Source organism: Orussus abietinus, unplaced genomic scaffold (genome assembly GCF_000612105.2).
Source record: "Orussus abietinus isolate OABI.00-Male unplaced genomic scaffold, Oabi_2.0 scaffold1, whole genome shotgun sequence".
NCBI lineage: Eukaryota > Metazoa > Arthropoda > Insecta > Hymenoptera > Orussidae > Orussus > Orussus abietinus.
The window spans coordinates 4,422,614-4,448,149 of NW_019396017.1; the positions used below are offsets into that span (position 1 = coordinate 4,422,614).

A 25,536-nucleotide genomic window follows, 5' to 3' on the forward strand; every position below is an offset into this window, starting at 1 on the left:
CCCAATCCGGAAGCTGGATCACGGCCATTGAGAGGTAACAGATGGCAAGTACGTTAGACGCCCGTACCAACCACCCGGGGGCAGCACAAGACCGGTCGCTCTCTACATATAGAAACATGGCCTCCGACGATTGGTTGGAATTGACCAACCAGTTTCGAATACATTCGGTCTATATTTTACGATCTCGCATGGAAACTCAATCGTTTCCACACCGTTCAACCTTGCATACCAACTGTGGAACGTTCTTGCACGAACTTGGAAATGGCGCGCGTATGCGTGCATTCCAAATTTAATTTCACAGGTGCGTAATTTCAAGTAAACTAATCGTCGATCCTCAAGAACGGAGAAGAAACGATGCAACGAGATAACGTGCGCGTAGCCGCTTCAAAAATCCAAGAGAAGTCGGAAAAGCTCGCGGGAGAAGACTCGAAGTGGGGAGCGAGACGCGGTCATGTGGTTGGCCGAAAGGAAGGGAGAGAGGGAGAATACCTCGCGATAAATCGGAAAGAGGGTAGAAATTTAGCGGAAGGTACACCAAAATAGTAGGCCTGCTGGCGATCGAATGGCTCGACGAGTCAGGTGGCTCTCTCTCTCGCTCCGATTCGATGCGCGTAAGGGCGTCCCTCTCTGGCGCCGTTAAAACGGTGCCCAACTTTCGAGTGGCAGTTGGCAGCCGTGCGTAAAAGAAATAAATAAAGCGACCATGAAGTGACAAATAAAGTTGAGGAACAATGCTCTCGGGAGACTCGAAGAGATTTAACTCGGCGTAAGTTAGGAACGAGAGCGGCCGAGTTGCGAAGCGCCGGAACTCGGGGACGACGGCCCGAGAAAGACGAGAGCCGCCCGGCGAGAGGTAGGAACGCGCCGTGCGCTCGCCCAGAAGGAGAGGGTGACATTTCGTTATTTTCCCCGCTCCCGCACGCGCTCCTATATCTACACCTGTGCTACGCTCTCACAGCTGAATCCGAACCGAGCGACACGAGGCCGAGCGCGGTTATGCGCCGAGCATACGCGCAGTGACCGGGACCACCTAGGAGCACCTGTGAGGTGATCGCGTTCTACAACTTGCCGGGCGCGAAGCGGGCCTGGAAATCGCTGCAACCAGCCCGTGAGGCTGTGAATGCAGCTCCACCGGTGAGAGATAGCCTGCCTTTCGCAGTTGCCCACAGAATATTTCACCGGGAGCTCCTCCGGACACCTACGAGCATTTGCCTTTCGAGGGTCTACGTTGGGTCGCGAACCAAGATGTAGGAGTCACCTGCACGCCGGGCCAAGAGTCAAAAGTGACATCTCGGTACTTTTCTAATTCTTGGACTTGCTGCTGTGTCTACACCTGCGTCATGTGAGACGGGGCAAAAACGTGTGAAATAACTGCTCCATGTGTTACCGCGTTCGTAACATCTGGTCGAGGATGTATCTCGGCTGTTCAAAAGTTTTAACGTAGACGACTGCAGTTAGCTGGACTGGACTGTATGCAACTACGTTTCAAATTACTACGTAGCGTTCCCGTGGACTATACCGCTATACGGGGCATCACAACCTATACGAATGATAAAAAGTACGAATTCGTCGATCGATGATAGAAAGACGATGTAATCGTCGTCGTAGTTTAATAGTTGTACTAGAAGTCGTTACAACTGGCCAAGAAGTAATTGTATTTGTAAACGTGGTATACGGCCCCAAGGAATACCACGTTTCAGTTGGTTGGTCAAAAGGCAGTATACGTTGGTCTTAGACCATAACCATTTAAATGTGCAAGAAAGTGCAAAGTCGAATTAACGAGGAGTCACCAGGAATCGTCGTGATGCCATCCACGAAAAGAGTCCCCTGGTGAGCCTTTAATTATTTTTTGGTAGTGCGAAGAGTACGGTAGAAACGTGCATAACGTGTATACCAAGAGCCATGACTCCAAAAGGTGCAAGACACGCAAAAGTCTGATGACGACGAGCTCGCCAAGAGCCTGCTAACATGAAAACCGAGAAGAAGACCAGCGAGCCCAGCTGTGTACCCACAGCTGTTGTTAAGGAAGAACCCGATACGGATTCCGTCAAGATTAAGGAGGAAGGTATTGCCAATAATAATGACGAATCTACAGCGGATGATGCATCCGAGTGTCCTAGAGATTCCAATCTCGATACAGCCAACGGCGAAGGTAACATGGCTGCTGATAATCAGAACAGCAACGGGAATCAGCCTATCTTAAACTCGGTGAAGCAGGAAAGCGATCGTAATGATCCTTCGGATGATCTTACCGGAGGTAAATCGATAGCAAATTGTGATTTAGTGATTGGTATTAGCAATACAATTTTTTTATTCTTGCACGAGCACGATATGCTCAAAATCAAAGTATCGGTACTGCATGGATGTTTTTATGCACTTTCACTACATCCAAAGGGTTTATCGGAACAGAGATAATTAGTAAATTTAACACAATATAGTATGCTGTATCGATACTTTTTGTCAACAGACTGCACGGGTAACGTAGGAATTACAACGGATGGTATCCAACCATTGGTAAGCAATGTTCTCGGCAAGCAGATGGGAACTGCAACTGGTAGCGGAGATGCTCAGTACATGCAACAACAAAGTCAAATATTTGTGTTCTCCACTACTTTGGCAAATAAGGGTGCGGAAGCAGTCTTACAAGGACAGTTTCCGTCCATCATTGCTTACCATTGTGCACAACCGGGTACTAAGAAGTACCTTGAGGTAACTATAATGTTTTTTGTTATAGAAATAGGTACTACGTATAAATTTAAAATAATGTCATATGTTGCAGAAACATCCAAACAAAGTGAATCAGTTTCGACAAAATCCCGCGCAATGGCTCAGTAATCTTGCGGTGATGAAGCAGAAAAGCCAACAAGGAGGTCCGAATGGTGGCTTTTCTACGGAGCAACCTCCGGACTTGCCAGCCCTTGACCCCAACGCTTCGCCCTTTTGGAACGAACAACCCAATATCAGGAACTTGAATGGCAGCAGTACCCTGGGTAATACCGAATCGTCTTTAGACGATCCAAATATAGACGTGCCTTGCCTCGTACCGAGCTCTCCTAACAACCCAGGTAATGAACTAGTGTTTTGTTTTTATTTATTTTTCTTTTTTACATTTTGTAATCGATAAAAAAAGTTGAGAAAATCTTGAAGATTTTATAATATTCCACAATCCGGTTTATTTCAAATATAAGCAGTAACGATCGTCCTCGTTATTTAGAATTCTGAATTGTTCCTGAAATTGAATCACAAATGCCTGTAAATTCCTTGCTAAGTTTCACTTTATTGCAAGAAGTATCGGTAACGAGAGATCGATCTTGCAGCAAATCCTCCACCTCCGACCACTGCTTCGATGGGACATAGTCCGAGTTTGTTAGGAGGTACCACGAGTCCGAGTTCAGGCAACCTTCAACCTTCTCTTCAAGGTGTCAAAGTCCCCGACGAGAATCTTACTCCTCAACAAAGACAACATCGAGAAGTGCAGCTGGCGACGATAAGGAAAATGCAGATGATGTTGTTTCCCGAGAAGGAGGAGTCAAATTCTGGGCCTCTTGACTCTACCCAGGTGACGCCGGTGTCATCGGTAGCTTCGACGAACGCACAAACTGGTGCACCGAATCAACAGTGTGCCTCCGCCATGGATTGGCACAAGTTGCAGCATCAGTTTCTCGATGGGAAAAACAAGGTGAGCAATTCATCGATAATATTGAATTTATTATTGATTAATTTTTTTATATGAAGCCAATACGTGATATTACTGTACGGAAGCGTCCGTGACTACCGTGAACATTGAAGTGATATTTTTTTGCAGGTGGGAGTCGGTAGTCCGGGTCCGATTCCTTTGCGAGGTGCCGGGATGGTCGGCGTTGGCGTAGGAGTCGGAATGCCGGTGCAACGCAGCCAAGGACCTCCACCTCCGTATCACCAAACGACGAGATCGGCGAGCGTCCCGATTGCCATTCAGAGTCCAAATCCATCTTCACCGAACAATCCAACCAGCAACCTGTCGTTGCCGTCGCCTCGTGCGAGTTCCGCCCTGAACTCGCCCGCGGATTGTACCGGAAATCGGCAATTTCAGTTAGGTGGCCAGAGGTCGGGCCACTTACCGGGACAAAGTCCGACTAGTCAGGATTCGCCGAATCCTGGTCAAGTGAGCAACGCGGCGGCGGCCGCGGCAGCTGCGGCTGCGGCCGCCGCCACAGCGGCCTCGACCACCAGATTGAATCACAGCAACCCTGGAACCCCGGTCTCGCATTCCCACCTCGCAGCTCTCAGCCCCGGTGGAGCTACTCCGCAGAAGGAACAGTCCCTGGATTTCCCCCCAGGTCAGCCGCCACCAAATGGTACGAAATATAGCAATGAGAATCAGCGGTCATGTCAAATTGTTGATTCGGTATGAATTTTGCTACTACGAGGTTATTAAAAATTTAATATAATCACACCTGTATTTGCTGTGCACAGTGGACGGCATGTTCTGTAGAACGCTGCAGTCCCTGGCTCAGCAGAAACAGCAACAGGGTGGAGCTGGAAACCCAACGGGCGTGAAGGAAGCGAATTTGATGCCGGTCCCTAGTCCTCAGCAAATTCAGTATCTCAACGCGTTCGAGGGTCAGGAACTGACCATACAAAAGCAACCCAACACGAGCTTGAAAGATGGCAGTTTACCTGCGTAAGTGCTTTCTTCGTTATCCTTACGTTTTACGTTTTACAACACGTGACGATAAACCGTTAAATATTTGTTTAATTTGTTAAGTTCATCCATAGAGTCATGAATTTCTGTTTCATTAGAAATACCGGCAGCAATACGGAGATGTCCGGGAGGATAATGGGCAGCGTCGACAGCTCCAGTCAGTTCCCAGGCAGATCGGAAGGTGCGAGTCCGTCGATGGACAGCGCGGGTCGTGGCTTCGGAGGTTCTTTGCACAGTCCGCATACCCCCCTGACCCCGCACACTCCTGGGAACGGTGCCCCGCATACTCCCGTGGATTCCGTGAAAAACGCACAAACACAGGCACAAGCTGCAGCGAACAAGGCAAGCGCGAGCGCTCAAAGCAGTCCGATTCCGCACGGGGCAAGCCTGCAGGACAGCATGGGCCCTCCCAGAACCGTGCCCGTCTCTCCCAACACGAAGCTGGAAACATCCCCACCGTCCTCCAAAGACATACAACAACAACAGCAGCAGCAGCAACAAGAACAACAACGACAACAGCAGCAGCAGCAGCAGCAGCAGCAGCAACAGCAGCACCATCATCACCATCAACAGCAGCAGCAGCAGTCGCAGGCTCCAACGGTAACGCCTTGCAGCGTCGGAAATACCGGCGGTTCGGCACCACCTCAAGTACAGACTCAACAGCAACCCCAGCAGCAGCAACCGCAGCAACAGCAGCTGGGTCCCCCGTCGTTCTGCGGGGTGAGGTCGCAGGCGTCGACGAACGTCAGCCAGCCGTCCGACAACGTGCCCCTCAATCCTAACAACATAGGCTCTCGATTGGGGAGCATCGGCGGCATGAGCACGAATCATTTCGACCCCATAACTTCCCTGGCGCAGATGAGCCAGCAGCTGACGAACACCGCGGCGAGCAATGCCCTGGGAACGAACGACGGCCCCATACATTCCGGGAATTCGGGCATGATGAATCCGTTCAATCCGCACGGCATGCACATGATGCAGATCGGCGAGATGAACGGCTGCCACATGAGCGGGCCGAACAATCCGGAGCCGTCCGACGTAGGCGGCATGTGCTTGGGACTGGGTGGCCCGCCGACGAGCTACAGTCCCACGCCGCACACAGGAAGTCCCGGAGTGCCCAACAAGGTGACCGGCCATCCGATGATGGGTCACGGGATGATGCATCCGGGAGGGTACCCCGGCGAGCCGCACCCGGCGGGGCCGCCGCGACTCATGGGCCACGGCGGGCCGCTGTCCGGCCCCGGCCCCGGCTCCGGCCAGGGACCCGGCGGCCCGGGCGGGCCCGGCGGACCCCAAGGCCCCGGGGCCGGGGCCAGCCCCTACAACGGTGCCAACGTCCAAGTGAAGCCCAGTGCCCCCAACACGATCCAGTACTTACCCGCGAGGCCTAACGTAGGCCACACCCCGCGCGGCCCCCCCAGCCTGGACTTCTTGCAGCGCTTCACGAACCCCCTCTCGAGCCTCGAGTCCAAGATGTCCAGCCCCTCGGTGAACCTGCAATACTTCCCCAACGGGTGCGTGCCCGGCGGAATGGGACCGCACTCCGGGATGTCCGGCGTCGGCGGGGTCTCAGGGATCCCCGGCATGGGCGGCTCGCCGCGCATGGACGGACAGCCCATGGGAGCCTCCTCGGTCGGCGGCATCCACCCTTCCATGCGGACCATCGCCGGCAACATGAGGGGTCAGCCCAATCTCATGCGCATGCAGCACATGGTGGGCGGGGGCGTCTTCCCGGGCAGCCCCATGGACCCCGACAAAGTCTTCCCTCCCGACATGGTGCCCCAGGTCCAGCCCAACCAGCCCAACCCCGGCATGTACGTGCCCGCCGGCAAGGGCGGCCCTATGGGCCCCCTGGGGCCGCCCCCGGACGCCAGCCAGCCTCTGCCTCCCAGCATGGGGAGCGGTGCTACGGGGAACTTCAAGAACAGTCCCTTCGTCGGCGGCGGCCCGACCATGTCCGACCCCAACTACGCCCAGCAGTTCCACAACTTCCAGCAGCAGCTCTACGCCACCGGCACCAGGAGCAGTGGACCTCCGCCCCCTCCCCCGCCCCCGCCGGCGCCCGCCCACCCTTCCATGCAGCACCCGCCCAATTCGCACGCCCATTCCCACGCGCACTCGCACGCCCACGCCCACGCTCATGCCCATGCCCATGCCCATGCCCATGCCCACGCCCACTCCCATTCGCACGCTCAACAGTTCTTCATGCCCAAGTAGTATCGGTGATAGCGAGTGAACGACCCGTTTGCAGGGTGAGTCAAGGCGCGTCCTCGGTTTCGCGAAAGCAGGTACGAAATACAAGTGGACGGGCACAAATGATATCATTTATACCGCTCTCGCGGGTCGGCTCTCTATCCGACGAAACTTCTCCGAGAACCTTCTTCTTTTTTTTTTTTGTATATAGATAAAATATATATTTATATGCCGAAGTTTCGTATATTTCTGTATGTCGAGCGTGGCGAGCACCCGGCAACGTAAAACAGGACCTTCGCGACCCGGTATACGTATATATTATTCCGCACCACGATCGATTCGACCGATCCTTTTTAAACGCGCGCACTTTCGGGCTTGGCCGTTACGATAAAATGAGTGCAAGTAACATGGAAAGTTGGTACAAATGATATCACGCACCTCTTCGCTCTTGCGTTTTATTCCACTCTTAATCGAAATTGAGGTATTTTCTCTCCAGCGTTGTTGAGTCACCCTGTATGTCTCTCCGATTCCTCGATACGTCTCGTTTTTGGTTTAACGATCTTACATCCTCCGTGGGGGTGTTCGGGATTTGAAGAATTACGATACCGGTATTCGATGACTGCGGTACTCGTACGTTTTGGCATGACGAAGAAGTTCGATATTTACCGACGTTTCAGTGATAAATATTTATTTATGTATCGAGTCTTGAGAATTAGGTTTCGATAACTATTGAACCTCTTTTAGGATGGATCTGAGATTACGCGAGTCTAATTCCAGTAAAATAATCCAGTATTAAGTTTAGACGGTGGTACGATCGCTTCCGATGTACGGGAAATTATTGAACGTCTAGCACGAGACTGGGCAACGTGGAGCAAAAATTATTACGCCTAGTTGAATTCTCGCGTGTAAATATTCATGTCGAGCCAGGACTGATGTATTTGTACCGTTTCTATACCGCTCTTCTTCTTCTTCTTCTTCTTTTTTTTTTTTTAAATTAATATACGTAGTTCGTTTTCGTCAATACACTTAGAAATTGCCCCGCGACGTCGCCACGCAGGTTTCCTAGAGCTTTGCCGCGTCGATCCAAATGGAGGTGCGTACGAGTGATCGGATGATATAGTAAAGCAATAATAACGCCGATGTTCGATGGATGTTACATTGGGATTATTCTCTGAGCAGAGCAGAGATTCCTGCCGAATTTAAAGCGAGGTTTTTACGCGCCATAAGTAAGGAATCGTTGATATCAGTGGTTTGTCCCGACTAATCTAAGCGGTCGACTTTGGCGAATCCGTTCTCGGTCTTGGATCCAAATTAATCTCCACGATTTCAGTAATTATCGAAACTCGATTTCAGGTACCGATAACGCGACTAGCTAGGAAATGAGAGCGACAATGCGCGAGATGTGTTTCTCGATCCGTTATAGCTAATCAAGTTACGTTCATTTTCGTGTTATTGAAAATATGGACATTGGTTTTTCGTGGACGTTTGTACAGTATAATAACGAGAGAGCATGTCCGTAATCGTTGACCGTCGATGAGTACCGAAATATCGGTAATTACTTGGTCTTCGTCCCGATCTCGTGCGAGTCGTGGGTATACCGACGATTATCGGAATACCGGTACCCGAGAAGTATCGAATTTCGATATTTACCTAAATCTCCTTAAATACGTGCGAGCATCGGTATTTAGGTAATTGGGACACCCCTGTATCGAATGTACGACGCTTCGTCGATTTGTGATTGCCACTCCACGACGCGCGTCTTACGATTAATCGAGGGTTCACTTCCCCGGATCGTCGTTATCGTTTCTCCCTCGAATATGAGATATATGTTAAAGCACGTGCGATTCGCGCCCTGCGCTTTACGTTGTACCTTCATCGAAGACTTGTCGTATAATATTCTGCATTCGAGTTCTCGAATTTTTTTTTTTTGTTTCTTCCCACTCGTTGCTAATTTTTCTCGAGTCCTCGGACAGGCGGGACGTTCCGCTCGTGCTTTTCTCCCGACTTCCTTTCATACGTGGTTTTGCTTGCACTTCTCCGAGTCGTTAACTGCACGTGGCGGTTCCTGAAATGAAAGAAGTGACCCCGTTAAGTCAAATTGACCGATCGAACCGTTAGATTTCCAGATTTTCGGAACGAGATGAGGGCGCGCCCGGATCCTTCGACGTCGTCGCGTCATCTTGTAAATAAACTCGAGGTCGAATAAAGTCTGCTCTTCGACAGGGGCGATTAATATGGCAAATCGAAGGACGGCGTGCGCGCCGCGAGGTTCCGCTCGTGGTTCTCGAAGGTGTTTCAAATAGCGAGTCGCAAAGGTAGGATTGGAATGAAGCCGCGATTTGATTTTTCGCGGGGTCGCCATCTTGGGCGTCACGTGACCCACGGGCGGGAAAGACGAACTCGCGGACGACCAGCGCGCCATGACTTATCTCGCGCCCCCGTCACTTACAATTACTTAACACGATCAAGCAAAGCTCAAATTGATACTTGTACATAATATATACGATTATACATACATACCTGACCCGATGCAACGTAACCCCTGTAATAATTCGTCGTGCGTGTGTGCGCGCTATCTGCCCTCCCCCATCGATCTCCTTCGTGACCAATTCTGTGCATAATCACTACCATTCCCTTTCCTCGTTCCCATGTAGCGCATAACGGTTTAAGATGAATAATTGACTAAGGACAATTATGTTGTTGATGAATGATTTTTATTATAAATGAAAAATAAAGATATTTACAAGAAGGTGGGAGTACATTTTCCCACGCGATCGCTGCGACCGTACGACGGCGGAATCGCGGGAACGGGACGATTTCCCGTGGAGCGAGCACGCGAATGGCCGATTCCGTTGCTCGATACAAAGGAATTTTTCCTCGCCTGGACGCGTCCAGCGAATGCAAAAGCACGTACATGCGAGACGAACCGGGCCGATACGTGTCTTATTCCGCGTTCTTTCGAACCCTTCGAGAAGAAGGCGCATCGTCGCGCACCTAATACGATCTTCGAAAAGGGTTCTCGCAAGCGATTCCTACTTCATTCCGAATCCTTCGGAAGAAAATTTATGATATACGTGTTTACGGGCAGAGTCACGGACTACCGGGAACGCTTTCCCCGCGCCTTGTTATTTACAATCGTTTAATCTTTACTTCTCCCTCACCGGGTATTTAACGAGAAGAGAGGAGAGGAGAAAATATCCGGATACACGAAAAGAACTTGTATACGAAGTCGATGAAACTCGATTCTGGATCGCATCGATTACCTTACCGGGGACTCTATTTTCGGAAAGTGGAATCGCGGGCAGAGGTTGACTCGATTTCCGGCTTCACTAGGAGATTACGAAACTCCGATTTTGAGTTGCCAACATTTTAAAATCATAAAGAATACTTCCTTATGAACGATAAGCTGCACCAGGGTGGTAATACGACCCGCGTACGCTGTGATATGAATATGTCCCCAAATTAATTTACTAACGACCAATTGCTCCGTTCGTCGAAAATATCGTGACTGCATTTTCTCATGTGCCGGGTAAGCGCAAATCGCACAAATTTGCGCCATTGCGTACTTGTACATGGAAAGTCTCTTTTTTACATACCACGCGTTGCTAAAATGCAAGATATTTATGGAACGTGATGGAAAGTGCAGTCACGAATTTTACCCGCAACGCCAATCGTGGATTAGAGAAAAAGAGGAATCCGAGGGTTCCCGTTTCACGGCGGGTCGACCCGAACGATTTAGGTTCCCTTTGTGAACTTTACGTTGAGTTCTATGGTTTTTTTTTGCCGGGGGTAAAGGTCCATAAAAACGTCTATTTCTAATCTTCCTTGTATGAAAAGCAAGGCCCTTCGTAAATATGTGTTGGTCGATTGAAAAGTAGCGATCCATGAATGGACGAGAGTCCACGCGTAATCTCTACTCGTCGTATCATTAAAGGTACTATGCACTTGGGAAGAATCCGTAGTTGCCATTACTAAAAATCTGATAACTGCGACCGAATAGCCGGCTTATAAGCGGTACGACACGACTTTATCGTTACAAATTCTAATAGAATGTAGTAAGTCTATTCAGTCGGGGCCAACTGACTTCTATAATTTTTCCTAGGGTAATCGAGTACCATTTACTCGGCTCTTCGGAAACCTGGATCCCATAAAAAAAATGTACTAGTTCATGGAGTACCGTTTATGGAATCCGAGTTCAAATGATTGGAGTAATCGTTGTAAAATACGTAATTCTTGTAAAGTATTGAAGCTACCGAAGAACAAGAAAATGGTACCGGGAGAATGCGGAACGGGTTAACCAGGCCACTTTCACGAATCTAAATACATCTTTCGTGTAACATTGCGAACGTAAGTCTACCTTAAGAGGCGAGTTTACCCTCTGCAAATAGCTGTGCGCCAACGATAAGATTACTGAGTGGTGCTACCTAGGCTAAATTCGTTGCGCTTTAAATTTACTCGAAAGCATCATTCTATCGACTGATTTTGGATGAGCGCCGTTTTTAACGTGGTCTTATAATTTTACTAGGAATTTTTATTCCTGCATATTTGTCGTGGGAACTGACCCAGCAGGCACGAGACTGTACACCTTTATGCTGGTTTTTTTACATGGTAATTTTTCGTTTTTTTACGCGGAACACACCAAGTACGCGATATAACGCTGTTTAAACTCAGCCGATAAAACGGGCTCTCGTGTCAACCTAATCTCGCGTTTTTTTCTCTCATTCACTCTCCTGCTCTCCTCTACAAATAACAAGAGTGTGCAGTATTAGGTGTTACTTCCACCTTGCTCGGAGTTTTGCCAAATTCTGGTTAATCGCATTCTCTCTCCCTCTCTCGAGCTTCTCTCTTTGAAACACAGTTGCAAATTCGCATCGATGGGTGATTTCACCACCTGGGACGAATCCCCAGTTTGGAGTGCGTATGATTTGGCAAATCTCGCATGACGTACACACGTCGTTCTGGCAAGTGATTCTATATCTAGAATCCGAGCCAAGCCCTTTCTGACAAGCCGTTCATTGGCTGGATGTGCCTGAGTCGTGACAGTCATCTCCGTTCCTGGACAAAATCCAAAACTATATTAGTATCTCACAAAGCATTTGCGAGGGTGCTACTTATGTTCATTGAAGGTGTAATTCACTTTGCAAAGTTCACTTCTGCTTAAAAGCATTTGACATCCGTGAAATATTGAAACTGTAAATTAATCGAACTAAAATTTTGCAGAGTATGAATTTGATGACTGTCCAAAATATACAAAAATATCAATTAATAAACTCAAGGTGGCAGAAAATTCAATAACAATAATAATCGTACCATGTTTACCTTGACCTCCGTTCTTCCGATGATGTGGCATCTCCGTTTGAACTATTCAATAAAACATTAATTAGTTATGCTTATAAACAGCAGGAAAAATAAACGTTTATATTTATGTTAACCTTTTTTTAGGTGGTGCAACAAAATCCCACTCGCACAAGTCATATTTTGATAGGTCACCGGAATCATCGTCATCGTCTTCTTCTTCTTCTTCGTTCTCTTCGTCGGGATTAGCGACACCATTTTCTTCCTTGCTAATATTATGTGCGTTCTGTAAGGACTATTATAGGTTTATGTTATTTAAAAAAAAAAAAGATTACAGGAATAATTCTATGTAGATAAAAATTACATTGTGCCAGCCTTTTCGTTTCCGGCCCTCGCGTTCGTCTTCTTCCTCCTCGCCATCTTCGGGACCACGAGCATCCAAGTCCCTCGATTTAGTACGCGAAGTACTACTGTATCGTGAATCTTTAGAATCGTCGTCGGATCTGTTTTCTATCTTTCTCTTCTTTCTACGTCGACCAAACTCATCATACTCGTCGTCGTCGTCATCCTTTCGTTCCTTGTACTCGACGATACCTCGATCGTTATATCCCCCACCATAGCCAGTTCTCTCTTCGACTTCTCCAAATTTTGGAGCATTACACATATTGCATTGTTGCCTACGTGCCCAGTTTACGTTCCCACATTTGTTACACTGCCAATCGTCCGCACTATGCCATTTAGGCAATTAAAGGCATTCATTAATTACCAATGTTCCACAAGGCACATCCATCCCAAAATGTAATTTAATTTCTGAATGAAAAGTATTTATTTCATTACCAGCCTACCTAAATAATCCTCTGCTCTTCTCTGCTGCCGCCTTCCCAATTTCTTGTCCTAATTTTTTCTTTTTTGGGCATTCCCCTCTTTCTATAAAGTCAGAAATAACATTTCAAATACCTGTCACTTGTAAAGCGGTAGCTCTAATAATACTCGACGGTCCATATAACAAAATGATTTTAATAATCGTACGCACCTTTGCCACAACGGTTGCAAGAGTTTCGCCGCGCGAAATTGACGTTGCCGCATCTGCATGAGAAATTGAGCAGACTTAATTAACCATTCCTAGGCTAGTCTGGCTGTGATGTTGGATTAGAGAGGTATAAACTGTAAATCTCATAAATTTTAGTGTCGTGGATGAATACCGTAGGAAGTGAAGTCATACCGAGACGAGAAAGAATTCTACGCGGGTATGTAGATTCGGGCAATCGTTACAATAAGCAAAAACAATTGATGCTATACACACTGAGTTTCAGGGCAAATCCAGTCGCCGTCGTTAACGCTCCGTTGGGAGTCCTCGTCCACCTTGGGGTCCATTCCTTGGTTTTTAATTAATTTTCAGGTTGGAGTACTGAACCGTACCAGGCAATCGCCAGCGGATACCAAAATGCACCGAGACTCGTCAGGTACGTCAGCTTATTCACCGTAGTTGACCTAAGCCTTCAATTTACTACATCCGCGAGCTTTCGGGCGCCGTCCGGTGCCGTCGTAGCACGCAGAGGAGCAGCACGTCGCGGTATAAGGTGCGCACCAGGATCCAAAAAATACCCCAGATAATTTATATAGCTTTTTTACAGCGAATTACTGGGTATTTTACGTCCCAAGTTTTGTACGCGATGTAAATTACGTGAACACGGGGCTTTACGTTCTGTAGTTCATTCCTGTTTCTGCCGGACATGCTCGACAAGCGTTCTAGAGTAAACAAGGTTTATGGTGGGAGAAGTTCTCACTGTGCACGTGCGAGTACTCCTGTGGAACTTGCAGGGACTTGGGGGAATATGGCAACTATGGACGACATTCGGGTTGTCAGTGATATCGTACAAAGGGTACGATCTGATCGTGTTCATTGTGTCCGATGGGTCGTGTAGAACTCGCAGCCGACTGCAACTGCTGTTTTCGGCTGTCTCGCCCGCGTATATCCGTGTATACTCGCTTGAGCATTTGTACGCATCGAGTTTCGGAGTACGACATTGTCGCAGCCTACTCGGACCACTGTCGTCATTAACCAAGGATGGTCACGTGTCGCGACTAAGCTGGTAAGAAATTATTCAAAGCTGCGAACTGAATCGTACAAGATTGGACAGGACATCGGCAGGAAACACCGTGTCACGGTACTGTTCACCGTCGTTCCTTTGATCCGAGTTCTCCAGTAGAGGGAACATGAGTAAAGGACCGCAAGAGGAGGACAAGAAAACTCCGGCAGAGAGGACTCCGGGCAACGGTCTCAGAAATCACTCCTGGAGTCATGGTCACGAGAGCGGAGACGAGGATGACAGTGGCCTGCTTGGTTCTAGTGCAGCGGATTCGATGTGAGTACCATACGATAATCCTATTCAACTCTGCGTTACAAAGTAGACACGGAGTGACATTCGGTTAATTACTTAAAGCTTTCTTTGTAGCAACGAGCACGGGACAGTCATCTCGATTAAATATGCTTTCTAATTAAATTTAAAGATTGTTGTAATTGGATACCTGTAACCTGGTATCAGTATATTATTGCATGCGATGATGACTACGTCGTAGGTGTTGATATCTTGTGTTATTTGATAAGAGTAAACAAATTCCGTTCTTGCCATGGAAGCTTGAACGTCTGATTTTTATTACAGTCAGAGAAGATCGACTCCGCACGAAAATCAGACTACATTTGATACCACGACATTTGCGGAAGATAAAATGAGACGAAAGCTTAGATTCTTTTTTATGAATCCTGTCGAAAAGTGGCAAGCGAAACGCAGATTTCCATACAAGTTCATAGTGCAGGTCATTAAAATAGTACTGGTTACGACGCAGCTATGCTTGTTTGCACATAACAATTATACCCATGTAAATTACACCTGGGACAACCGAATTGCCTTCTCTCATTTATTTCTGAGAGGATGGGATGCCACGCAGGAGGTGAGATTTCTTTCATAATATTTTACTCCTTTGTATGCATAATGTGAAAATTGAAACCTTAAAACTTTTAAACTATGAATATTTCCAATTACATCTTTCAAAATTTGATTTTTCCAGGTGCCAGCATACCCTCCTGCTACCGGTCCCCTTGCCCTGTATAAACAAGATGAATTTTATGAAACCATAGATTATGCCTTGGATGGTTATTATAATCTTAGCAATGCGATTGGCTCGTATTCGTACACAGCTGAAGATAATTCGGTAGGTCCAGTCATTCTCTGCTTATACCAGTACAAAGAAGGTATAATATTTGGATTTAACGAAAGTTATATTTTTAATAGTGAAATCGATGAAACTTGTATAAACATTACGCATAAATATTCTCATAAATTTCAATCCAAAGCATTATTAGCGAAAAGGAATGTTAAAATAAATTTTTCTGCCCTGGTCAGGGCTCATCTGACGTTCGAGATAAAAACTGTTAATTTGAAGGCTGCTGGCCCAATAACGCCACCCGATTGTTATCAATTTAACGTCAAGATCATATTTGACAATCGCGATCACGATGGACAAATGCTGCTATCGTTAGATGCAGATGCCAAACGCTTGGAATGTAAAGGAGACACTCGGTACATTACGGATAATCAAATTGAGTCAGCTTTGAGAACTCTCCTTAATACATTTGTCATTTTGATTTGCTCCATTTCTCTTATCCTATGTTCGCGTGCTATTTACCGAGCGCAATTGCTCAAGTTCGAAACCGTAAATTTCTTTAAAAAGACTTATGGCAAAGTTTTAAGTATGGAAGGGAAATTAGAATTTTTGAATTTGTGGTATATAATGATTATTATCAACGATCTCTTAATAATAATTGGTTCTGCCATAAAGGAACAGATAGAAAGAAAACAGTATGGAAATGATCACTGGAACATTTGTAGTATATTTCTCGGGACGGGTAATTTGCTCGTTTGGTTTGGAGTTTTGAGATACCTCGGTTTCTTTAAAACGTACAATGTAGTTATCTTAACGTTGAAAAAAGCTGCTCCAAAAGTGGCACGATTCTTAATATGTGCTATTTTAATTTACGCGGGATTCACATTTTGCGGATGGTTAATTTTGGGCCCGTATCACATGAAATTTCGATCTTTGGCCACAACGTCAGAGTGCCTTTTCGCTCTTATCAACGGAGATGACATGTTCGCTACATTTTCGATAACGTCCTTCAAGTCACCAATTTTATGGTGGTATTCGAGGATTTATTTATATTCATTTATTTCTCTCTATATCTACGTTGTCCTTAGTTTATTTATATCTGTGATCATGGACGCGTATGATACTATTAAAATTTATTATCGAGATGGTTTTCCAAAAAATGATTTACAAGCTTTCATAGCTGTGTGTACGGATGAAGCTTCTAGCGGCGTTTATAGACAGGAGTCCGAAAGCAGTGATTTGACGGAACTTTTTGATCGAATTTGTTGTTGTCGGAAAAGACCTTACAGTTATTTTGAAGACTCAAATAGTGCCTCGACTGTTAAAACGGAAAACACATTCGGAGGCGCTATCTGTATATAGCTTGTTAAACAAAAATAAACCGTTTGATTATGGGTCAATGTTGGAAACATCAATTTGATCGACATGTTAGATATGTGACTTGAAAAAGTATTTCTTAGAAATTTGAGACTTCTTAAATATTGCAAAGAATGATTCTATCTGGTGCAATCATTTATTATTTATAAATAAAATGATGGTATGGAAAGTTATTGAGCTGATGTGTAAAAATATATACGCATATAATGGGTACTCATATCTGCCATATACTAATTTCTATTCCTCGTTGTTATCCAATAAAGGAATTAATAATTAATATCACGTGCTGCCAATCTATAAGTTTTTCTTTTGTTTGAGCAAAATTACATATTAATTTTTCAACTTTCACAACTTTGCACGATTTTTCCATTTGTTGTTTCATGAGTACATATTGTATGCACGATTTTAATAATTCTTTTAAATACGTACTCATACGTTTACACGTTTATATCTTTTATAATAGAATATATACTTTAGGTTCGACCGAGAGATTCAAAATTATGCAAACCATTTTATACAAAAAAAAAAAAAAAAAACAGTAGCTTATTCGGAATTTCCAAGTAAAAACAATGTTAACGTTCGTGTTCATTCATATAATACTCATTACATCAAAGTTACATAAGCGCACAAAATTCAATTCTTATTGAATCTTGTAGCATTTGAACAAGGCTACATTTATGATTCAAACAAACTGTAAGTGGTGTAATAATGAATATATGGAAAAAAATTTTTTTTTCTCTATAAAATTAACGACTTATCAATAGCAAAGAGGAATATTTATTTATTGTAACTACCAACCTCTGAATCATTTGTAAATGACAACAATCGGTTTTAGGAAAGGCTTCTGTACACACATGAAATAATAATATTAACGAAATAGTTTTATATTACTCGGTTTATATAAAAAAATACTGGCATTACCGACAATACAACCTTTACTGCCTATCAGAGTTCATTGTTCTATTGCATAAAAATTTTCTATACAAAAGCTGAAGCGAGGAGTATGTATAATATATATTTAAGATGTACGTAATTAGAAGAATACGAAAATTCATAACCATCAGGAAATAGCACCGCGAGTTTAATAAAATAGTTTCACTTTTATTTCTTAGAAACAACGCATTTATTTCGAAGAATTTAAGAACATTGTGTTCATAAAACCTATTTATATTGCAAATAACACATTACGTTACGATTAATTCCAATTTTTTATGTGAGACTAAAGTCAACAAATTAAATTTAGCATTATTGTTGGCGTAAGTGTACAAATTTCGCTGAAAGTAAAAAATAAGTATTTGTTACATATGAATGAAATGATAGTGTATTTACAAACCTTTATAAGTACATTAGCTCATATAACACAATTTACCACAGTATATTACATACAACTTGTAATGTGTGTGCCAAAGAAATGTAACGTTTATTCATGTACGCAAAGTGTATTGCAATACAGTGATTATTTTTATATAATTATTGAATTTATAAAGCAAAGAGAATCTTAAAAGAAGTTGTCCCCGCCTCCAGTCCCCCGCTGACCAAACATCGTAAAAGTGAATTCTAAAATGAAACAGGATGCACCACAGTAAGAAAAGAGTAGACACAATCAGTATGAATTTGAAAACTAAAGATATGAATTATACCCGAATTGGCAGCTGGAAAGTTATTTTCGGTCTTTTGCGCCGGATCTTTATAATTTCCACCGTTATCAGATTGATGTTCCGACGCAGCTGGAGAGACACAATGACGTGCCGAAGGATATTGTAGCCCAATCATGGATTCTTCATTTACGCTTCCGCCTCCAGGAGATAATGGAAAACCTAAACATATATTGCCAGATATATTCGCCGCTGCCATATTTTACTCATTAAAAATACAGTTTTATATAACAGAAAGCTGCAAAAATAAATACCTCTTCGATTAGTCATTGCTTGATCATACAATACAGATAAATTACTGATTTCTAGTTCAGAATTTATGCGAAATTGATCTATGAATGAGCCATTTTCCAAAGGAGAACCGGGCACTACCGTATGTACTTTTTTTAAATTATAATGAACTGTTTCAACGTTTGTAATTTTTGGATGTTTGGCAGCAGAACTCTCGTTTGATACTTTAGTCTCTTCGAGTATGGGAGATAGCACTTGTTTTGCCGGTTCCACAGCATCTGCCGCCATTTCTCTAACAATGTCTTTCATTCTTTTATCAGCTTGTCTATGTTCTATTACATTTTCTTTGGCTGAGACTGCTTCATCGGAAACTGTTTGAATATCCTGTTTGTCAGAATAATTGAAATCAGCTTCCCCTTGCGTTGTTGCATGTTTATTACGATTTACATTGTCCTGAATATTCATGGTATCTATTTTTTGTGAAAGAGTATTCTGTTCTACCGATGCCGTGTTACTCTTTACAGAAACGTCAGGACTTTTGTACGCTAAAGGGTGCACAGCATAAATGGAATTAAATAACTTATCCCTGTTAACCTACTATTGAGTATTTAATTAATGTATAAGTTAAACATTTTCTATCCGCTTACCGAGTGATTGCGCAGGCTCTTGTTGTTCCTCTACCTCTTCTGTGATAGAAGCATTGCTTAAAGGAACATGCTGCATTGTAGTGTTATCCTCGGTGCACATTTCTTCAAGCATTAAACTATTAACTGACATTTCGTCTAAATATGCGAATTAAAACAAACTTGAGAAAAGTTGTGTTGCTGATATAGATTTAAATAATAGACAGTTTACCAGCATCAATGGTACGGGTACGGATTTGCATCGGCAAATTGAAAGGCTCGAAAGGGTTTTTTGTGTTTTGGATATACCAGTGTTTTTTTATTGATGATAAATCGATTTTAGGCATTGAAGATCCCGAACGCCCAAAAATCTGTCTATCTCTTAACTCTGCTCTCCTCTCTTCGACTGCCTTTGCAACCTGTAATATAGATTATTTATTTATTTGTATTGCAAAATATACATGCAAATGGATGATTTTTATTACAAACGTAGTATTATATAAAATTAAGGTAATCAGGTACAACCTTCGCATTGTATTCTGCTTCCACCATCTTTAAATTATTTATAGTTTGCAATAAACCCTGAAGGTGTTGTTCTTCCTTTTTGCGATCTAACCATAGCTTGGCCAGCTTTATAATTTCTATTCGTATCCTCATTTGGTCAATCTTTTTCTTTTGTTGCACTGCTTTCTTAAATTCCATTGCTTTGTACTTTTCTATTTCAAGTTGTATCTTCACTCTTTCCAATTCAAATTTAATCTTTTTTCTGGCAATAGCCAGTGGACGTTTTTCGTATTCAGCCTAAGTAATCGATCCAAATGTAAACGGTAAACACCTACATTTTTTCAAAATGACTATGTAACCGTTATTAATCTCAAAGATGTGTACCTCATATTGTGCCCATTTTTCTCGATACATGTTAACTATAGCACCGTACTCGTTAACATGAGAAAGGTGCCACAGAACGACGTCCGAGCCTACGTTTGCTTTTCTCAACATTATTTGATCCGTAAGTTGACGGTTGTATATTTCCAAGCTGCACGATAAAAACCAGATAGACATATACCAAATTAATAAGGTTTTATTATAAAGTACTTGTTTGATATTCTTTATACCACGTTCAATCGACAGTTATATGTAATTTACAACTTCAACCTTGCCAATGTAGTTCCCAAGTCAGTTTGTTTCTGTGATTCTTCTTCGATTTTTTTTTTCAATTCCTTTCTTCTGATTAGCCCATTTCTTACAGTCTCCTTCAGTTCTTCTACCTTATTCTTTTTTTCTGCGTAACCGAGATACGGATTTAATTTTTTATAAGAATACCTTTTCGACGCTAATCTTTCTAGTACATTTATTATACTGTTCGCTAAACAGCAAAACTATTTCTTGAAATCATTTTCCTTACGCTGTAAAAGTCCTTTATCTTTTTCAAGATCAAACTTACCGAATAATTTTTGTTTCAATTTGTCATTTTCCGCGCGCAAGTAAGTTTCAAGAGCTTTTTCCACTGCCGAAGTATTAGGTGGTTCATCCTCGGTATTCTCAGAATTCATAGTGTCAATTCAATTTATTCTAATTACTATATCAATTTGATTAACTATCAACAATAATGAAAAGTAAAATTATTTAACGGTACGTGATTCAAAAACCGTATCAAAGCGCAGACGTCACTCGCCGGCTTGTGATTGGTAGAACGATTGTAGATCACGAGTTCGTACACCAATGTCTGCTCATTTTACCGACTTGGGAAACAACTCATCTCTGTTTACATGTAAAGTGACCTGCATACGCAAAACTTAGGTCCGAGTTGCCGATCTCTAGAAATCTCAAAATCGATGTTCTTAAGTGACAAGTGGATTCAGGACAATTTGGAGTGTGCACCGTGCTTAGCGAGCAGTAACGAGAGGCCTTTTGTCGTGATGCTAGTTTTGTCATGAAAACGATTTTTTGCGGTCAGTATTTAAACAGGTGGCCGGAAAAATACCTCCGAGTTTACGCGACTTTTTCTCGAGATCTTCAAAATAGTATACTTGAAAACTGTCAGATAATTTAACTGACTCGGAATTAAAAAACATTCGGAATGTAAGGGCTTTGGTAAACATAGCTATTGTTAAAGGTCTGATTAATAGATTCTGTTGTCGGTGCTCTCGCGTTTTAACGTCCATTTGCGAGTGATTGTAGATGGTATATGGCTCAGAGCCCACTCTAAACAAATTCATGTAAAGAAAAAGAATAGAAAAAAGAGGATTGTTTACGACGCAACAATTAAAATGGAACTTGTTCTCAATGTTGATTTGATAATGTACTGGTGCAAGACAGAGTAATAACGGAGCAAACGAGCCAATTATTGTGACAATTTGTAGATAGGCCATTACAGAGTTTTGGCAAAGACAAAATGGCAAATAGCGGTTCAAATAAGGGCGACCAGGAGTCGCGTTTTTGGCAAAAGGAAAAAGAAGTGTCATCCAGCGAGCACAGTATTTCGAGCATCGTCTCTAATCTTTCTATCTCGCAAGATGAACACTTTAGAGTTCCCATGCATGCCGAGAACAGCCTCAGAGTTATGGAGGAATATCTGCATAAGCAACAATTGACCGATGTTACCCTTATTGCAGGTCAGTGTTTGAAAAATTATTTTGCAAGGAGCTTAAAAGTATACTAATAAAAATAAGAAGATGAATTTAGTGGATAATTATTTTTATGTATTTCCAGCAGGTAAAGGTCTTTTTTTTTAAACTAAGAATATTAAAAATTTAGTTTTTTATTTAGGTGGCAGATGTTTCCCGGCACATCGTTTAGTGCTGAGTGCTGGATCGGAATATTTTGCTGCTATGTTTACAAGTTCCTTAAGAGAGTCTGCTCAAAATGAAATAGAATTAAAAGGGGTCGATGGAGATGCTCTATGGGCCCTAGTTCGATATTTTTATACAGGTTTGTAATCCGCATCATAATTGTAATGTTTTTTATATTTTATTGATACCATTTATATCATTCACTAGGCTGTATCGAACTGAGGGAAGATAGCATAGAAACTCTATTGGCAACTGCGTGTTTATTGCAATTAAGCCCAGTTGTAAAAGCGTGTTGTCAATTTCTCATTAAGCAACTTCATCCGAGCAACTGTTTGGGTATTCGAATGTTTGCCGATACTCAAGGTTGTGCGCATTTATTAAGCGTTGCACATGCTTATACCACTGAGCATTTTATGGAAGTGATGAGAAATCAAGAATTTTTAATGTTATCTGCCAATGAAGTGTCGAAGTTGCTTGAATCGGAAGATCTTAATGTTCCATCGGAAGAGACAATATTTCATGTAAGTACAATTAATCGTTAATCGACTACGAGTTCCATCGGTCAAAAATCTATTATCTAACGATTGCAATTTAAATTTCAGGCATTAATGACCTGGTTGGAACATGATCTAGAAAACAGGTGCAAAGATGCTAGCAAATTATTAGGATTGGTAAAGTTACCATTACTATCTCCTGCGGTAATCATGAATTTTTAAATTAACTATTTATTTTAACATGTAATAAAATTTACAAAAACATTTAAATAATATGTAATTTATATCAGTTCATAGCCGATCACATTGAGAGTAATCAAATGTTTAGGGATCAAAAGGTAGCACAAGATTTGATAATGGAAGCTTTAAAATATCACCTTCTGCCAGAGCGAAGATCTTTATTACAATCTGGACGTACAAGGCCTAGAAAAGCTACCGTAGGACAGTTACTTGTCGTTGGGGGTATGGATGCTAATAAAGGTAATTTATTGTTAAGGCTGATTTTATTACTAACAAATACAAAATACATTGTCTCTACATAGTCTTTTAAAAAATGTAAAGAAACTTAAATAGATTTAAATAATACTAAAATATTAGGTAAGTTTTCGTTAATCCGCGAATAATATTTATATGAACGAAAAACATTTTTAGGAGCTACAACAATAGAAACATTTTCATTACGTGATAATTCATGGAAATACTTGGCTAGTATGACTGGGAGACGCCTCCAGTTTGGTGCTGCTGTTATTGAGAAAAAACTCGTTATTTCTGGTGGCAGAGATGGATTGAAGACATTAAATACTGTTGAATGTTTCGACTTCACTACATCGACATGGAGTACATTACCTCCAATGATGATTCATCGTCATGGACTTGGTACTATAATTTTTAATATGAAATTCTTGGAAATTTTTTATAGTTGTCTGTACCCAGTAGCATTATTTGAACGTTGTTTCAAAATCAAAGTTGTAATATTTTACAGGAGTAGCTGTACTGGGAGGACCTTTATATGCTGTAGGTGGACACGATGGTTGGAGTTTTTTAAACACTGCAGAACGATGGGATCCTGCTACACGACAATGGAGTCAAATCTCCCCAATGTCAATAACACGCTCCACTGTAGGTGTGGCAGTATTAAATAATAAGTATGTTTTTTTTTAATTATTAATATATTGAAATACTCTTTAGTTATACTTTCCTTGTTAATAATACCCCCATTAATTTTAAAAATGATTGGAACATGTACAAAGATAATTTTTTTTCTAGACTTTATGCCGTTGGGGGTAGAGATATGAGTTCTTGTTTAAACACTGTTGAATGCTATGACCCACATACAAATAAATGGACAGCTTGTGCACCAATGTCAAAGCGACGAGGTGGTGTTGGAGTAGGCGTTCTCAATGGTTGTCTGTATGCCCTCGGAGGTCACGATGCCCCTGTGAATAATCCTAATGCCAGTAGGTTCGATTGCGTTGAAAGGTATGATTTCTTACAATTTATGTAAAAAATATTTAAACATTTTCCAATTATTTCCAGGAATTAATTTTTTTATACACAATTGTTGTCATATGGCCAGAATAGAAATATGCTTTTATCGGGACTAAACATTTTGTTTTATTAAGCCTTTACAGAGCTTTATCTATTTTAATACAAATTACAAATTTGACCGATGTCATTTACAGGTACGATCCAAAGACTGATACATGGACCATGGTAGCCCCAATGAATGTTGCAAGAGACGCCATGGGAGTTTGCTTACTGGGCAATCGGCTCGTTGCTGTAGGAGGCTACGATGGTCAACAATATCTTACTCATGTGGAGGCTTATGACCCACTTCTCAATGAATGGCAACAAGTAAGTCGCATGATTTATCAATAATTCACCCAATCAACCAAGATATAATTATAAGCGGTTTGATTTCTCCAGATAGCACCTCTAAAAACCGGCCGTGCTGGACCCTGTGTTGTTGTAAAAAATATGTTCTCTACAGATTGAAGGGAAAGGTCTTCATTTTTTTAAGAACTCGAGATAATTTACAAGTCAAATCATAAGAAAACCGGCGAGGCTTACGGTATTACTGCCTGCAATAATTTTAAGTTTAAGTATAAGAGTTTGGAATTTATAATACAATTAACAAGCATGTGCGGTACAAGTTATAAATGATGCCAGGAAGCGATATGATAATAATTTTGATCGCGACAAGACCAGAAACGTTCTTAGACGTTATTTAATATTAGCGGTGTGGCTGTGTGATTCCGTCTATAACTACGGCATATTTACGATTTCTAAAAGTACCTAGTCTAATCATGTATTTTATTTATTTTTATATATTTTAACATTTTTATTTATATTTCATTGCGACCTATTATACCACTTGGAGGATGCAGTATATTTATACATTTTAAAATCATTAATCTTTTAATACAAGAAAGGAGATCTTAAAACATCTCTTTGAAAATCAATCAATGAAATGTATAGGTATATATTGTAATAGTACCTGCATGACAAATGTTTGAAATTTCGCTAAAATCAATGTTCTACAAGTATACACGTAAGAATGATGCTTTTGTTCCAGCATCAAATTTGTGATTAGAACATGAAATATTTTTCCCATCGATAATTCGTATAATGATAAACACTTCTAAAACGGATTATCAAAATTACCAAAAATCACTGCCAAAAAATCGTAATTTGTGATTCTACTAAGAGCGACGTTACAACTGAAAAAGAAACGGTTAACTCGTATCTTATATTTCGAATTTTATATATTCAAAGGTATTTTCCTATATAATAATGCTGTGATTAAAGAGCTGATTTAAACGCAAATATCTTATTCGGAAAATGTGCGATTAATTTACATTAAGTTAAATAACATTCCAAAATGTATTTTGTATATGCAAGGAGAAATGAATGAAATCCATCATGTTGTAAATTGTGCTTGTACATACATATGCTGGTATCCAGCTCAAGAATAAACATTTTATACTTTTGATATACTCTTTTTAAGTTTATAACATCTAATAAAAA

The 25,536-nt window shown here is 42.3% G+C and overlaps 7 protein-coding genes across 10 annotated transcripts; 3 read left to right on the forward strand and 4 right to left on the reverse strand.

Moving 5' to 3' along the window:
* The first annotated feature begins 264 nt into the window (after window positions 1–264).
* LOC105698012 (protein BCL9 homolog) lies at window positions 265–11,641 on the forward strand. The gene is made up of 8 exons (XM_012421834.2): window positions 265–2,257; window positions 2,468–2,709; window positions 2,780–3,065; window positions 3,318–3,679; window positions 3,806–4,337; window positions 4,456–4,663; window positions 4,783–5,916; window positions 6,001–11,641. The coding sequence occupies exons 1-8, from the start codon at window positions 1,969–1,971 to the stop codon at window positions 6,899–6,901; spliced, it is 3,954 nt and encodes a 1,317-aa protein (XP_012277257.1). The 5' UTR covers window positions 265–1,968; the 3' UTR covers window positions 6,902–11,641.
* Window positions 11,642–11,758: 117 nt separating this feature from the next.
* On the reverse strand, window positions 11,759–13,739 carry LOC105698008 (zinc finger Ran-binding domain-containing protein 2). 3 transcript variants are annotated; one of them, XM_012421827.2, is made up of 7 exons: window positions 13,476–13,739; window positions 13,206–13,258; window positions 13,018–13,099; window positions 12,537–12,900; window positions 12,310–12,458; window positions 12,197–12,238; window positions 11,759–11,932 (listed from the first exon to the last, which is right to left on the reverse strand). In XM_012421827.2, exons 1-7 carry the CDS (start codon window positions 13,544–13,546, stop codon window positions 11,890–11,892), a joined length of 804 nt encoding a protein of 267 aa, XP_012277250.1. In that variant the 5' UTR covers window positions 13,547–13,739; the 3' UTR covers window positions 11,759–11,889. The 3 variants fall into 3 exon arrangements, with proteins under 3 accessions (XP_012277250.1, XP_012277249.1, XP_012277251.1); XM_012421826.2 differs by having other exon boundaries at window positions 12,310–12,467; window positions 13,476–13,725; XM_012421828.2 differs by having other exon boundaries at window positions 11,792–11,932; window positions 12,188–12,238; window positions 12,310–12,467; window positions 13,476–13,721.
* Window positions 13,740–13,997: 258 nt separating this feature from the next.
* Window positions 13,998–18,181, forward strand: LOC105698006 (mucolipin-3). Its single transcript, XM_012421823.2, has 3 exons — window positions 13,998–14,538; window positions 14,836–15,124; window positions 15,242–18,181. The coding sequence occupies exons 1-3, from the start codon at window positions 14,390–14,392 to the stop codon at window positions 16,697–16,699; spliced, it is 1,896 nt and encodes a 631-aa protein (XP_012277246.1). The 5' UTR covers window positions 13,998–14,389; the 3' UTR covers window positions 16,700–18,181.
* Window positions 18,182–18,202: 21 nt separating this feature from the next.
* LOC105698009 lies at window positions 18,203–19,082 on the reverse strand. Of its 2 annotated transcripts, XM_012421830.2 has the most exons (3): window positions 18,624–19,082; window positions 18,355–18,531; window positions 18,203–18,271 (listed from the first exon to the last, which is right to left on the reverse strand). In XM_012421830.2, the coding sequence occupies exons 1-3, from the start codon at window positions 19,063–19,065 to the stop codon at window positions 18,213–18,215; spliced, it is 678 nt and encodes a 225-aa protein (XP_012277253.1). In that variant the 5' UTR covers window positions 19,066–19,082; the 3' UTR covers window positions 18,203–18,212. The 2 variants fall into 2 exon arrangements, with proteins under 2 accessions (XP_012277253.1, XP_012277252.1); XM_012421829.2 differs by having other exon boundaries at window positions 18,252–18,531.
* Window positions 19,083–19,220: 138 nt separating this feature from the next.
* On the reverse strand, window positions 19,221–19,926 carry LOC105698010. The gene is made up of 3 exons (XM_012421831.2): window positions 19,749–19,926; window positions 19,456–19,642; window positions 19,221–19,382 (listed from the first exon to the last, which is right to left on the reverse strand). The coding sequence occupies exons 1-3, from the start codon at window positions 19,923–19,925 to the stop codon at window positions 19,225–19,227; spliced, it is 522 nt and encodes a 173-aa protein (XP_012277254.1). The 5' UTR covers window position 19,926; the 3' UTR covers window positions 19,221–19,224.
* Window positions 19,927–20,018: 92 nt separating this feature from the next.
* Window positions 20,019–20,777, reverse strand: LOC105698011. The gene is made up of 3 exons (XM_012421832.2): window positions 20,668–20,777; window positions 20,379–20,505; window positions 20,019–20,259 (listed from the first exon to the last, which is right to left on the reverse strand). The coding sequence occupies exons 1-3, from the start codon at window positions 20,774–20,776 to the stop codon at window positions 20,025–20,027; spliced, it is 471 nt and encodes a 156-aa protein (XP_012277255.1). The 5' UTR covers window position 20,777; the 3' UTR covers window positions 20,019–20,024.
* A 215-nt stretch (window positions 20,778–20,992) lies between these two features.
* On the forward strand, window positions 20,993–25,503 carry LOC105698007 (kelch-like protein 5). Its single transcript, XM_012421825.2, has 11 exons — window positions 20,993–21,175; window positions 21,587–21,838; window positions 21,993–22,154; window positions 22,223–22,536; window positions 22,618–22,713; window positions 22,800–22,989; window positions 23,161–23,385; window positions 23,492–23,654; window positions 23,776–23,988; window positions 24,192–24,363; window positions 24,436–25,503. The coding sequence occupies exons 1-11, from the start codon at window positions 21,157–21,159 to the stop codon at window positions 24,502–24,504; spliced, it is 1,875 nt and encodes a 624-aa protein (XP_012277248.1). The 5' UTR covers window positions 20,993–21,156; the 3' UTR covers window positions 24,505–25,503.
* The last annotated feature ends 33 nt before the right edge of the window (window positions 25,504–25,536 follow it).

Bases quoted from the DNA above. Each gene is read 5' to 3' on its own strand.
- LOC105698012 (XM_012421834.2), top strand. From the start codon at position 1,969: ATGAAAACCGAGAAGAAGACCAGCGAGCCCAGCTGTGTACCCACAGCT. The intron at 3,066-3,317 runs GTAATGAACTAG...TCGATCTTGCAG, and splicing joins GAGCTCTCCTAACAACCCAG to CAAATCCTCCACCTCCGACC. The intron at 4,338-4,455 runs GTACGAAATATA...TGCTGTGCACAG, and splicing joins AGGTCAGCCGCCACCAAATG to TGGACGGCATGTTCTGTAGA.
- LOC105698008 (XM_012421826.2), bottom strand. From the start codon at position 13,546: ATGGACCCCAAGGTGGACGAGGACTCCCAACGGAGCGTTAACGACGGC. The intron at 13,100-13,205 runs GTGCGTACGATT...CTGACTTTATAG, and splicing joins TTGCAACCGTTGTGGCAAAG to AAAGAGGGGAATGCCCAAAA. The intron at 11,933-12,196 runs GTAAACATGGTA...GATTTTGTCCAG, and splicing joins TCGGAAGAACGGAGGTCAAG to GAACGGAGATGACTGTCACG.
- LOC105698006 (XM_012421823.2), top strand. From the start codon at position 14,390: ATGAGTAAAGGACCGCAAGAGGAGGACAAGAAAACTCCGGCAGAGAGG. The intron at 14,539-14,835 runs GTGAGTACCATA...TTTTTATTACAG, and splicing joins TCTAGTGCAGCGGATTCGAT to TCAGAGAAGATCGACTCCGC. The intron at 15,125-15,241 runs GTGAGATTTCTT...TGATTTTTCCAG, and splicing joins GATGGGATGCCACGCAGGAG to GTGCCAGCATACCCTCCTGC.
- LOC105698009 (XM_012421829.2), bottom strand. From the start codon at position 19,065: ATGAATATTCAGGACAATGTAAATCGTAATAAACATGCAACAACGCAA. The intron at 18,532-18,623 runs GTATTTATTTTT...ATATATGTTTAG, and splicing joins AGCAATGACTAATCGAAGAG to GTTTTCCATTATCTCCTGGA.
- LOC105698010 (XM_012421831.2), bottom strand. From the start codon at position 19,925: ATGGAATTTAAGAAAGCAGTGCAACAAAAGAAAAAGATTGACCAAATG. The intron at 19,643-19,748 runs GTTGTACCTGAT...TCTATATTACAG, and splicing joins AAGCAGAATACAATGCGAAG to GTTGCAAAGGCAGTCGAAGA. The intron at 19,383-19,455 runs GTAAACTGTCTA...TCGCATATTTAG, and splicing joins TACCCGTACCATTGATGCTG to ACGAAATGTCAGTTAATAGT.
- LOC105698011 (XM_012421832.2), bottom strand. From the start codon at position 20,776: ATGAATTCTGAGAATACCGAGGATGAACCACCTAATACTTCGGCAGTG. The intron at 20,506-20,667 runs GTAAGTTTGATC...TCGGTTACGCAG, and splicing joins ATTGAAACAAAAATTATTCG to AAAAAAAGAATAAGGTAGAA. The intron at 20,260-20,378 runs GTTGAAGTTGTA...TTTATCGTGCAG, and splicing joins TTGGGAACTACATTGGCAAG to CTTGGAAATATACAACCGTC.
- LOC105698007 (XM_012421825.2), top strand. The intron at 22,990-23,160 runs GTAATTTATTGT...AAACATTTTTAG, and splicing joins GGGTATGGATGCTAATAAAG to GAGCTACAACAATAGAAACA. The intron at 24,364-24,435 runs GTAAGTCGCATG...TGATTTCTCCAG, and splicing joins TTCTCAATGAATGGCAACAA to ATAGCACCTCTAAAAACCGG.